The sequence below is a fragment of the Camellia sinensis genome, chromosome 9, assembly GCF_055761805.1.
Source record: "Camellia sinensis isolate YWXY chromosome 9, ASM5576180v1, whole genome shotgun sequence".
In the NCBI taxonomy this organism is placed as follows: Eukaryota; Viridiplantae; Streptophyta; class Magnoliopsida; order Ericales; family Theaceae; genus Camellia; species Camellia sinensis.
Window position 1 is genome coordinate 188,506,095 of NC_138969.1, and position 11,253 is coordinate 188,517,347.

General features: G+C 34.4%; 1 protein-coding gene across 4 annotated transcripts; it reads right to left on the reverse strand.

Annotated features, from left to right (window-relative positions):
* Window positions 1-976: 976 nt before the first annotated feature.
* LOC114259058 (Met-10+ like family protein / kelch repeat-containing protein) lies at window positions 977-9,543 on the reverse strand. 4 transcript variants are annotated; one of them, XM_082888237.1, is made up of 9 exons: window positions 8,355-9,543; window positions 6,588-6,987; window positions 4,892-6,088; window positions 4,621-4,750; window positions 3,854-4,089; window positions 3,468-3,603; window positions 2,601-2,677; window positions 1,726-1,832; window positions 977-1,488 (listed from the first exon to the last, which is right to left on the reverse strand). In XM_082888237.1, exons 1-9 carry the CDS (start codon window positions 9,133-9,135, stop codon window positions 1,382-1,384), a joined length of 3,171 nt encoding a protein of 1,056 aa, XP_082744363.1. In that variant the 5' UTR covers window positions 9,136-9,543; the 3' UTR covers window positions 977-1,381. The 4 variants fall into 4 exon arrangements, 3 of the variants coding, with proteins under 3 accessions (XP_082744363.1, XP_082744364.1, XP_082744365.1); XR_014340764.1 differs by lacking the exon at window positions 3,468-3,603; XM_082888238.1 differs by lacking the exon at window positions 1,726-1,832.
* Window positions 9,544-11,253: the final 1,710 nt, after the last annotated feature.

Sequence of the window (11,253 nt, forward strand, 5' to 3'; positions counted from 1 at the left end):
CACCCCTACAATAAGGGCAGGGTAAGAGTGAGGCTGGGTGATCACAATCATGCAAGCTTCCAAATTTTTGGAGAGTACCAATGGCTGCAATTAATTACGTGTGTTTGTGTTGAGTGTTTGGCACTAGCCGGCAGCATGGGCCAACATGCATGTGCTTTTGGATATCATATTTTGGTTTTTGAAGCACGTATACATGGTACCTCATAATTGACTTGTAATGATCACAACAACGTATGCAAAAAAACATAGATATAACTATCTAACACTATATTTGATTGAGAAATTTAAAAAAAAAAATTAGAAAGGAAAAAAAAATAAATAAATAAAATATAAATAAAATATACCTACAATTTATCTAATTTCACACAATTTCATAACTTTTCTTTCTCTTTTCAAATCCTTTCCCAAATTTCTTAATCAAACACAACCTAAAAATCATACTTCACCACCCACACAAACGAATGATGAGAATACACAACCCACACACAGGAATGATGAGATGGAGCTTTGTAATAAAGGGACTGACTTCCCTCCCGTCCGTGGTCGGACTGGAGGGTTCTGTTGGATCCGTAGAGGCCCATCACAGGCCCGTTTCGATAATCTGAATCATTCAATATGTAGAACTCGTCGAATACTATATGTTTGTAAAAAAATCACGATAATCGGATATCGATAGTTATGTGATCAAATCAGTTTTGTATAAAAAAAATAAACAGTGAAAAAATAAACAGTTGACAGAAATCTGATCCGATTAGATAGCTATCAATATCCGATCAACGTGAATTTTTACAAGCATATAAAACTCGACGAGTTCTATACATTGAATAGTTCAGATTATCGAACAGAACCCGTAGTGAACCTCCATGGACCCAACAGTACCCTCCAGTCTAATCACGGACTGAAGAGAAACCCAGCCCTCGTAAAAAAAAGCGTCTAAAAAGATATATATCTAAAAAAGTACACACTAGAGATCAACTTGCCATTATTAACGCACATTATGCAGCCATATAACCATTGATGATTAAAAAATTAACATCTTCAATGAATTTCAAGTGTTAGTACTCTAAATAAACAACAACAATTTTCTAACTCCCCAATGAAAAGGAAAGGAAAGGTCGTTGGACATTTTATCCAATTCGGAGGGACTTCCTTGATTGTCTCACTCATCAACCATGGGTTAAGATGTGAGCTAAAGTATCTCCGCTTGTCTTTAAGATTTAGGTCTTGGAGCATTTCTCCCCCAGGTCAATTGGTCACCATAGCACATGATGGTAACAAGACCATCCAATCAAAAGCTTGACATCTATTATCTGTGTACAAATTTGGTTTTCTCATGTAGTAGCATACTTTGTGGCAATCGTGGAGCATACAATTCCCACCGTCATCTCTGTATTTGTTTGCATCTCACATCCACGACAAGATGGCGAATGTGTGGGGCGTACCATTTTACTCTCTCCACGTGCTCTATTGAAATCTCCCACAAATAACCTATGAATAACAAAAAAAATCAAAACTATCAAGCTCAGAGGAACTCTTAGCATTTCATCAATTTAACTGCTTGGTGAGGATTATTTTTGAATGCTAGTTGCCAAAAGTTCAGGGAAAATGAATATTTCCCATAAAATATATAATGTTTCTAATTGTCTGTTTGTTTGATTGAAAAAATAATAGGCCAAATCATGCACCACACCAAAGTAGAATTTTCTTAAGTTGAAGACACGATACCTTCCGATCTAGATATTTCATAAATGGATTTCAAAATATGTTGCGTCCAAAAACCTTCCTCTGAGTCCTTTGCATTCCCATGCACATGTAATATTCCACCCTCACTCCTGCGTTAATAACATTGCCATTCAAGCAGAGAGAGAGAGAGAGAGAAGGAAGGAAGGAAGGAAGGAAGGAAGGAAGGAATCCCAAAAAGCAAAAAGAAAAGGAGACAATAAAAGAAAAAAGAGAACAGTAGAGACAAAAAGAAAGACAAAAAGAAAAAGCAAACTATAGATCAAAAAAAAGTTCATATGGAAATGAACAGAGGTAAGGTAATTGCGCTGGGACAATCCTTTTTTTTCAGGCAACAATAATTTGCCATGGAAACATGTAAGAAATTAAGATAATATTATAGCGGGAGAATATCAACTGACAGATTCTCTCCAAATTAGGTTTGATTTACTTTGTTTGGAACGCATGTCACTGTAATTGGCCAGACCCATCAACAGAATGTAGAAGTATTAGATCAAATCATACAAAAGTACAGCATACACTGAAACGGTAATAATTTCCGAAATCAATAAACAATTAAGTCACGAAGCAATTTATACAGGTTATGGGGGGAGCTTGACTGACACACCTAGATGTAATCTTAGTAAACTAAAGCATCAAAAGCAAAACTGTTAGGATAATAACGGAATAGTCTTGGAATCCCATCCAGGATAGAACACATACATCAAATGAAATTCAAATTTCAGTGGTCATTTGAACACTTTGTGAAAGAAGTTTAAACTCAACAAAGTAGCACAGGCATAGAAATGAATAATATTAAGGTGCCAAGAATGAAGAAGTCATCAAGAGGTACAATCTATAAAATAATCAGAGAAAAATACCTTAATGCCCTTACAGCAGTAACCCAACTACCCTCACTAGTAGGCAAGAGACCAAGAGAGACTCGATCAGCCACTCCCTGTCAAAACAAATTAAAAAAAAAATTAAGTGGCATCAGTAGCACAAAACTTCCTCGTGTGATCAAATGAGAATTTGTCATCAAAGATGCTAATCTGGAGGGATAGAGTGTAATAGGAGGTGTGAAATAGTCGAAGTCAAAGTCATTTTGTAGTAATCTGTCCAAACATAGCAGCAGATGAGATTTTGAACTGTTATTGCCACTCAAGGAGAGAGAAGATTTAATGATTGATACTTGGATGTAAGCTTCCATAAAGTAAAATAAGTACAAGTAGGAAACAACAATTAAGCAACATATTAAAACAGATTGAACCAAGTGACACCTCACAGCAGCAACTGAATTAATGTATTGTTATTTGATAATTTGTCTGTATATATACAATTCTATCCAAGTCACTTGACAGAATTTATTACCAAACCCAAGTGGTATGGTATCTTATTTCTCAGACCTAGATTGTTTCATGAACTTGTCTTTTGAAAACACGACTTAGATAAGTAATAATGAAATCGTGTTTGACTTCAATTAACTTATTATATAACTTATTCAAGTCGTTCCTCCTTGCGATCTAATGCAAGGAAAGCAAAAATTAGATTATAGTTTCCTATTTCAAATTGTTAAAAAGAAGATCAACATTAACCCAAAACACTAGTAGAAGCTTGATGATGATAGGTTCCAACGATTCAAAATAACTCTGACGTCCAGATCATCACAACAGAACCACAATGCAAATAATAAATGAAAACAAAAAATTTAGATTTTCATCAACCAAGAATAAAGACAAGGTGCATACTTTAGGTGCTGTAACTCGGTTATCTCCTTCAAGTACGATGCAACTATCCAAAACAGAATTAGCATGAAGGTTACGTCTGAGTGCCTCAACAGCATGGGGATTCCATTCACAGGCATAAACCAGTTTTGCATTGGCCCTGATCAACCAAATTATTGTTACTAGAAATACCAAAGGGCAAAAAATGCAAGGCTAGCAACTGCATAGACTGTCTAATAATGACCATAGTTATAGAGCATGGTCCCTCTGTCATGTTAGAAAATTCTTCTGAACTCTGATCCCCAAGCAAGAGCTTAGATCTCATAATGACAAACATAGTACGCATTACATTGACTAGCAACACAGATATCATACTCGATCAGAATACCAAACTGATAATCACTGTATACCTGACAAGGAATGGCAGCACAAAATATCCGATGCCAGCAAATAAATCCACAATAACTTCATCTCTACAGTCAAGACGGGCCATCCTAAGCTTCTCAGAAAGATTGCCCCAGGAGAACATGCACTTGGTTGAATCAAAGGAATAGAGAATTCCATTTTCCCGATGGTCAACCCAGCCATTATCTCCCACAAGAATCTCCAAAGAACTGTCCCTAGTTCCAGTTGGAGCAACTCGGCCCTAGCAATACCAGTACAATCATTTAACAGAGAGCCATTCACTATAAACCAAATACAAATGCATCAAAATCATTTTGCTGACTGAAATTTTAAGGGAATTGTCTATGACTTGTCCTGACAGTGAGCTCAATGGATATGCAGATAACAGATAGGATTACAACATTATAACAACACACCATTGGTGTTATTGGTGCCAAACAAAAGAATCTCCAGTTGTCTATTGTTCCAGCTAGAAAGTGGCCATACTCAATAATATTTGGCACATTAAATTTGTATTGTCACTATATTACAATTTACATGTCTGATGTCTCCATAGAGTTACAATTAGCAACCAATTTAATGAACATAAATATACACATTCCATATGACTTCCCTCCACTGTGTAATATAACATGTCGAACAAGAGCAGCTCAATAAAAAATACACTACACCAAATCGGCATGAATAAATATGTTTTGAAGCCCATTAAACGAAAGACAACATCAACAAGCAGACATGGCAAATCAGATGCAGTTTTGTTTATGGAACTTACCTGCCGAGCAAGTCTCCGGGCACCAAGTGATTTGGCAACAATAGGCCAAAGCTCAGCTCCAACTGAATCCCATGCTGGATCCTTGAAGGATGTCATTGGAAGCACAATAATATCCCCTAGTCGCTCCCACCTGATGCAGACAAAAGTGCAAATAATAAACGAGTTAATTACGTAGCTGAAATGCAGCATCTTTTTTGGGTAAGTGAAATGCAGCATCTTATTAATCAATTGACAAATAAAAGGTGAAGAAATAAAGATATGAAACACAAACCTTGTGGGTAGCTGGTCTAAAAGTTCAGTAGGTAGGCCTTTGTGCTTTAGCAAATTAGCTACAGCTTCACTCATCACTTTGAGAGGAGAGCTTGAAATTTTTTTCACTTTCACCACCTCATCTGCAAGTATTGTTGCACCAGATGCCATTAGAAGATTCAAGGATGTTAAGCAAGTGAAGTCCTTTGATAACACACCCTCTCCACTAAATGCCTCGAATGGGTTGATGTCATCCAACACTTCCAATGCACCACCAGGATGATTTTGCTTATCACGGTATATAGTGCAAAATTTTTGAGTGACGGGGAAGCAAATATGTATTCCATTTTCTTTGGAATAAACCTTTCTCCCAAGATCTAACCATCCAAACTTCTTCAACATGTCCTTTCCCAATTTTGCATATTTTTTTTCAAGTTGTAAAACCCAATGCGAAGCACCAATCTGATGTTCAACATCTGTTCCTAGTGGTTCAGTCTCAAATTTCATGTCTGGACCTTCATTTGACATTTTTGCAATACTCTTCTGTCGAATTTGAAACTCATTGTTTTCTTTCTCTACAACCCCTTCATCTTTGTAAATGGTATCTTTCACTCCAATTTCAATTGGCATTGAGCTGGATCCTAAAGACATTAATGGAAGCAAGTTCACTTTGATTGGCTCACTAAACTTCGTTCCAAATGCATAACAAGCTGACCCACCACCAATCACAACTAGATCATCACCAACAACACTAGCGGTGCAGCGAACAAGAAGATCTTTGCCAATAGAGTTGAGTGTCACATGCTTCCACATATGGAGCCGCAAGTCGAGTATTGACAACTCTTGATAATGTTGTCTGATAGGACATCCTCCTATAATGCCCAGATAATTCTTATAAACAAACATGGAATGTGAAAACCTTGCATATGGGGTATTCCTAGCCATATTTTCCATTTTCCATAAACACGTTTTAATGTCGAAACTATAAAGGTCGCCAAGAGCTTTGTCTCCATCATATCCTCCAAACATAAATAACTTAGATCCACATGCCACCAAGGCGTGGGAATGACGAGGACATGGCCATTCCCCTTGGACTTGTATCTCATTCCACTCCGAACTAGACGTGTCAAGGATATGGAGTGCTGAAGAGATTATTTCACCATTAAGTCCCCCAAATACATATATTTTTGAATCTATAACTGCTGCTGCATGCCTGTGCCTGTAAAATATCATACGAATTTAGTAGTTTAAAGGACCAAATCAACAATTTCTTTTGCAGGAGAAATATAAATGGACAGAAAGGCAATCAGAAATATTTGAGTAATGCTAAAATGACCATCTATTTCTACTACCTTATCTTACCATCTGATGTGTCAACTTAGTTGTACTGCATTGGAGATATATGAGTAGTGAGACCCGTTACACTAATATTGTATTCACAAGTAAGATGACAAACATAATATGGTATAGAAATGTAGCAAGTGTAGCATTATTGAAAATATTTTTTAAAAGATGCAAAGACAATAAATTTCACCCAATCTGACCTATGAGTCAAAATGTTTGAATATTCATTTTTCACCAGAAAGATAAAATTTAAAAACAATATTATTGATATTAAATTATATCTCAGGAGACACATGATATAATTATCAACATTATCAAGGCACTAAAACAGACAAAACAATAATAGAAAATGGATATGTTAGAGACATCATGACCTTGGAGGGAATACAGTGCCTGTACATTCTAACAACTTCCATTCACTGGTTTCTGTATTAAGAACCCAAATATCATTCAAAATATTTACCGGATCAGCCCTCCCTCCAATAAGAAACATAAGATCACCAACCATAGAAGAGGTGTGACCCATGCGTGGAGCTGGAGCCCTCTGAACGCTGATTGTTTCTAACTTACCACATAATGGGTCAAGTAGTAAAGATTCATTTCTACGTGCATGTCTTCCCATGCCTCCAAAACCACCAAAAATAAGAACTTTTTTATGGTTTATGTCATCCAATGTACAGGCAGAGTGACCCCAAAGAAAAAGCCTCTCAACAGGTTCACCAACAATTACCATCGGAACCATAGGTAGACAGATATCCAAAACTCCTGAAGACCCTGCCAATGATTTAAAGATTCAGACTTGCTGTCACATTAAAGGAAATTGTCCTGCAATCAAACATATATTAGTATGTAACAAACTGCTAAATCATCCATGTATCATATGCCTTACCAAATTAAATATTTAAGGTTCATATGTATTCTTCGCAGCATGTTGCAATTGTATGTTCTTTGTTACTAAACAGAAATTAATTTTTTGAGATGCATTAGATTCGAGTAAACATCAGATACTGGAAAATTGGAATGAATAAGATGTCAGTGGATATTCCTAGCAATACAGTTAAGTTAGAATCAGGGAAAATTACAAGACAGTGAGGAAGACCAAAAATTATTTACCAAAAGGTTGGGAGCAACTTTTGCTATGGTTTATTTGCACAGAAAAAGTTGCACCCCCCAATGTGTTTCTAATTATTTTAATCTCCTATACCGATTTGTAATTTCCCATAGAATCTATTTCTTGCAGATACATATTTGAATTTGTGGAACACATTAGTTAAGTGGGGGGAAAAAAAAGGAAAAAAAATAGAAAAGAAAAGAAAAAAGAAAGGATAACAGAAAGTTCATCTAGACAATCATACTTGAACATCCTAAAATCCACCCAGAAATTTAATTGATTTGCATTGTAGTTTTCTACACCTGTACCTATTACATGAAAAATATAAATGATAGAAATATGCTAGCTTAGGGGTAGAGGGAATCAGATTTGTATTATTTTTCTTTTTTCCTTTTATAAGTAGGGTGGAGGGAATGAGAATCACAAAAGTTCTCACTTAGATGGTCAAAATTGTGGATTAGGATATCCTCATGGACGTGATCCCAAAGACACAGCCAGGTTTGAGATCATTTACAGGCCAAAGTTCATTTGAAATGATAAAGCAAGATTGAGCCAAAGAGGAAACAAGATTCAATTTTTTTCTTCTTCTTTTGTAGTGAGTTTGCTCTTACATCCCAGACAAGCGTTCTTCCAACAAAGGTCGACCTTGTACATAAGCAAATGAATCTGTGAATGTTCAGACAGTCGTAACTCTAGCAGCATATCCAATATATATTATATAATTTTTCATACACAACATACAAATGATTAACTATCAAACAATTTAACAATTCAAAATTGAAGACAAATAAGTTAATTCGAAACACGGTAAGATGAAATGATCAGTTGACATTGGGCATTGTTGCATATGCATATCTATATCCTCCACAAAAAAAAAAAAAGAAGAGAGAGAGAGAGGATTCATATAAAACATACATATGATTAACTATCAAACAACTTACAATTCAAAATTGAACACACACACACACACACACAATACATTCACTATCTGAGTTAATTTGAAACCCGGTAAGACGAAACGATCAGTTACCGAAATGGGTGTCATTGGGCACTCTTGCATCTGAATCCATATCTCTATCATGAGCATTATTCAACAAATTCATATCTTGAATCTTTATTGACCCATCTTTATCATCTTCTTGCACCAACAATGGCTCCTGCTCACCATTCTCTCCCACTTCAGTTCCACCAAAACTATTCCTCAACAACAAATTCAAAAAACCATCAGTTCTCCGCCAATTCACCTCCATTTTCTCATTGGCAATCCCAACAAGGTACCTCAAATACTCCGAATTCACCAAAACATTCTCCGTATCTCCCAACGGCACTTCGAGCCGAATTGAACACCGAATCGCAATAATCACACGTTTATTCACACTAGTAATCCCCGATTCTCTAAACCCAGATGAGACAGCCAAAGAAACCAGAGTCTGAGCTGACAAAACGTCCTTACATTCAACAGCAATGATCAATGGTTCGAATCGGAAGACAAGATTGGAAGGTGGGTGAGTTGGGTCTGGGTTTTTGGTGGAGGAGAGGAGGTTGAGGAGTGCTTCTGGGTCAGCTTTGGAGTGGGTGATGAAGACCCATGTGCCGCCTTTGGCTTTTTTGTTAGTTGCGGCGGCGATGGGTGGTTGAGAGAGGACGGAGATGCGGCCGGAGCAAGAGCTGGTGGTGAAGAAACAGGGGTGGGAGTTGATGGTGCTGAGAAGGGGGATTATGGGTGTGTCTATGGTGCCTTTTGGTGATTTGTCTGGTTCTGGTGAAGTCATCGATGCTAGTGTTGCTGCCTTCCTCTTCTCAAACTCCATTGTTTCTCTCTCTAAAACACACACACTCTCTCTCTCTCTCTCTCTCTCTCTAACCTCTATGTAGGAGAGGAAAGAAGAACTAGGGTGTGAAACGGGATTTGAAAGGCCCTCTTCAGAGCAAAAACAGGGGATTTGAAATGGGTTGGGTTCATAATAGGCCAGAGGCCCACCAAAATTTTGGGCTTGGGCTTTAGGATTTGAAATGTATATATAATTAGGGTTGAAAATGAGTCTAGGTTATTCATAACTTGATTTGATAATTTGCTGAGTTTCAAATTGTGTTTGAGTTTAACTTGTTTATCTAATAAGTTGATCTGTTTGATTAGCTTGATTTTTATAGGACATATAAGTTCATCGAGGTGAATAGTAGATTGGTCCAAGCTTGACTTAAAAAATTAATGAGTTTAAGAATATATTTAAGTTTAACTTGTTTACATAATAAGCTGATCTCGAATGAATTTTTAACGAGTCGAACACAAGTTAAATTTGAGTAGTTTGATCTCTTTAGCAAGTTTAGATATAATGAGTGGGAAAATTTTTGATAGTGCTAGTTTTTATTTGGTAAACTATACTTTTCAATCTTGTAGTTTAACTCAAATTCGAGTTCCTATTGTTTTAATTTAAGCAATGTTAAAGTCAAATTTTAATTTTGTCACATGGGTGAAACTATAATTCAATTTTTTTTTTATCAATTTTTTATAGTTTGTTATTAAAATTTGAAATGTTAAATGTCCACTCCACAATGACTCTGTATTTTTACAATAATTCATTCTGGTTATGTTTTCAACAATTTTGAACTAAATTACTTGTAACTTTTATTTCAGATAGTAAGTAAATACTAACAAATGCTTTTGACATTGTTTAATATTAGAATTTATGTAAAAAATAAATAAAAAAATAAAAACTTTGAAAATGATTTTAAAAATTTAAAATTAATAAAAATATATCTTATATTCGTTATTTATTTATTTATTTTTTTGTCTTGAAGCACTTATTAACAACACTTTTTTCTTGTGCCCTAAAGGGACTTGAGCATTTAAGACATTTCTACAATTCCTGCTCCCTAGAATTCCAAAACTTGCATCATATCAAAATCTCTCTATATTCCTCACTTGAAAGTGTCCATTTATTCCTTAATATTTTCTCTCATTACTGAAAACTAACAACATGTCTAGGCTTGCCGTCCTTTACCTAGGGGCGGTATTACATACATTAATTAGTATACTAACTAATATACTAACATTAATTATAATATTATTATTTATCTCACTCATTATACAAATTATAAATATTAAAAATATTTTAAATTATATCACATCATTAATTATACACTAATTAATATATTAATTAGTATGTATAGCATTATTCTTTAACTATTTCTATATCTCTCTTCTAAAGGATGCGCCATATAATATAATATCATATTTTAATCTTAAATTTGTCAAGTGAAAGAAAAATAAAAAGAAAGGAAATTACTTATTGACTATTTATAGGTAAGCCAAAAAGACATTTGATTTTTATTTTCTTCTCCTTTTCCTAACACAAATAAACAAGAGGAAAAAAAATAGCTTGTTTGGTTATAGTTTTCAAAAAATTATATTTCTTTATTTTTCGTATTTTAATGTTTTCAATGAATTTTTTTAATATTTTAAGCATTTTTTTAAATTTTTAGACAAATCTAATATAAATACACTTAAAAAGTATAATATTTGTGAAAAATCTTTAAAAAAAATACACTAAATATCAAAAAATACAAAAATTCAGTACATTTTTCATATTTTTGTGTATTTATTAATTTTTTTAAATATTTTTTCACAAATAGTTTATTATATAGATACATCTAAGTAAAATACATCTAAAAAAGTATTAAAAAAAAATTTGTTTAAAATTTTAAAAAAATTCACTAAAAACAAAAAAAAAATCAATTTTCAAAAAATTAAATTCAAAAAACTGAAACTAAACACAATGATGCTTCTTTCATTTTATTTTTTTTTAAACCCAATATCCAAACCTAAATGAATTATTAGGATTTTTAGTTTTTTTTTTCACTTCCTTTGTCAACAAATGAATGAAATATACAAGCAAAAATGGAGCATCAATTCATCAACATTGCACTAA

Coding starts and splice junctions, on each gene's coding strand:
- LOC114259058 (XM_082888237.1), bottom strand. CDS start 9,135: ATGGAGTTTGAGAAGAGGAAGGCAGCAACACTAGCATCGATGACTTCA. Junction 2,678..3,467: donor ACCGAGTTACAGCACCTAAA/GTATGCACCTTG, acceptor TTGTTTTGACAG/GGAGTGGCTGATCGAGTCTC. Junction 1,833..2,600: donor ACTGCTGTAAGGGCATTAAG/GTATTTTTCTCT, acceptor TTATTAACGCAG/GAGTGAGGGTGGAATATTAC.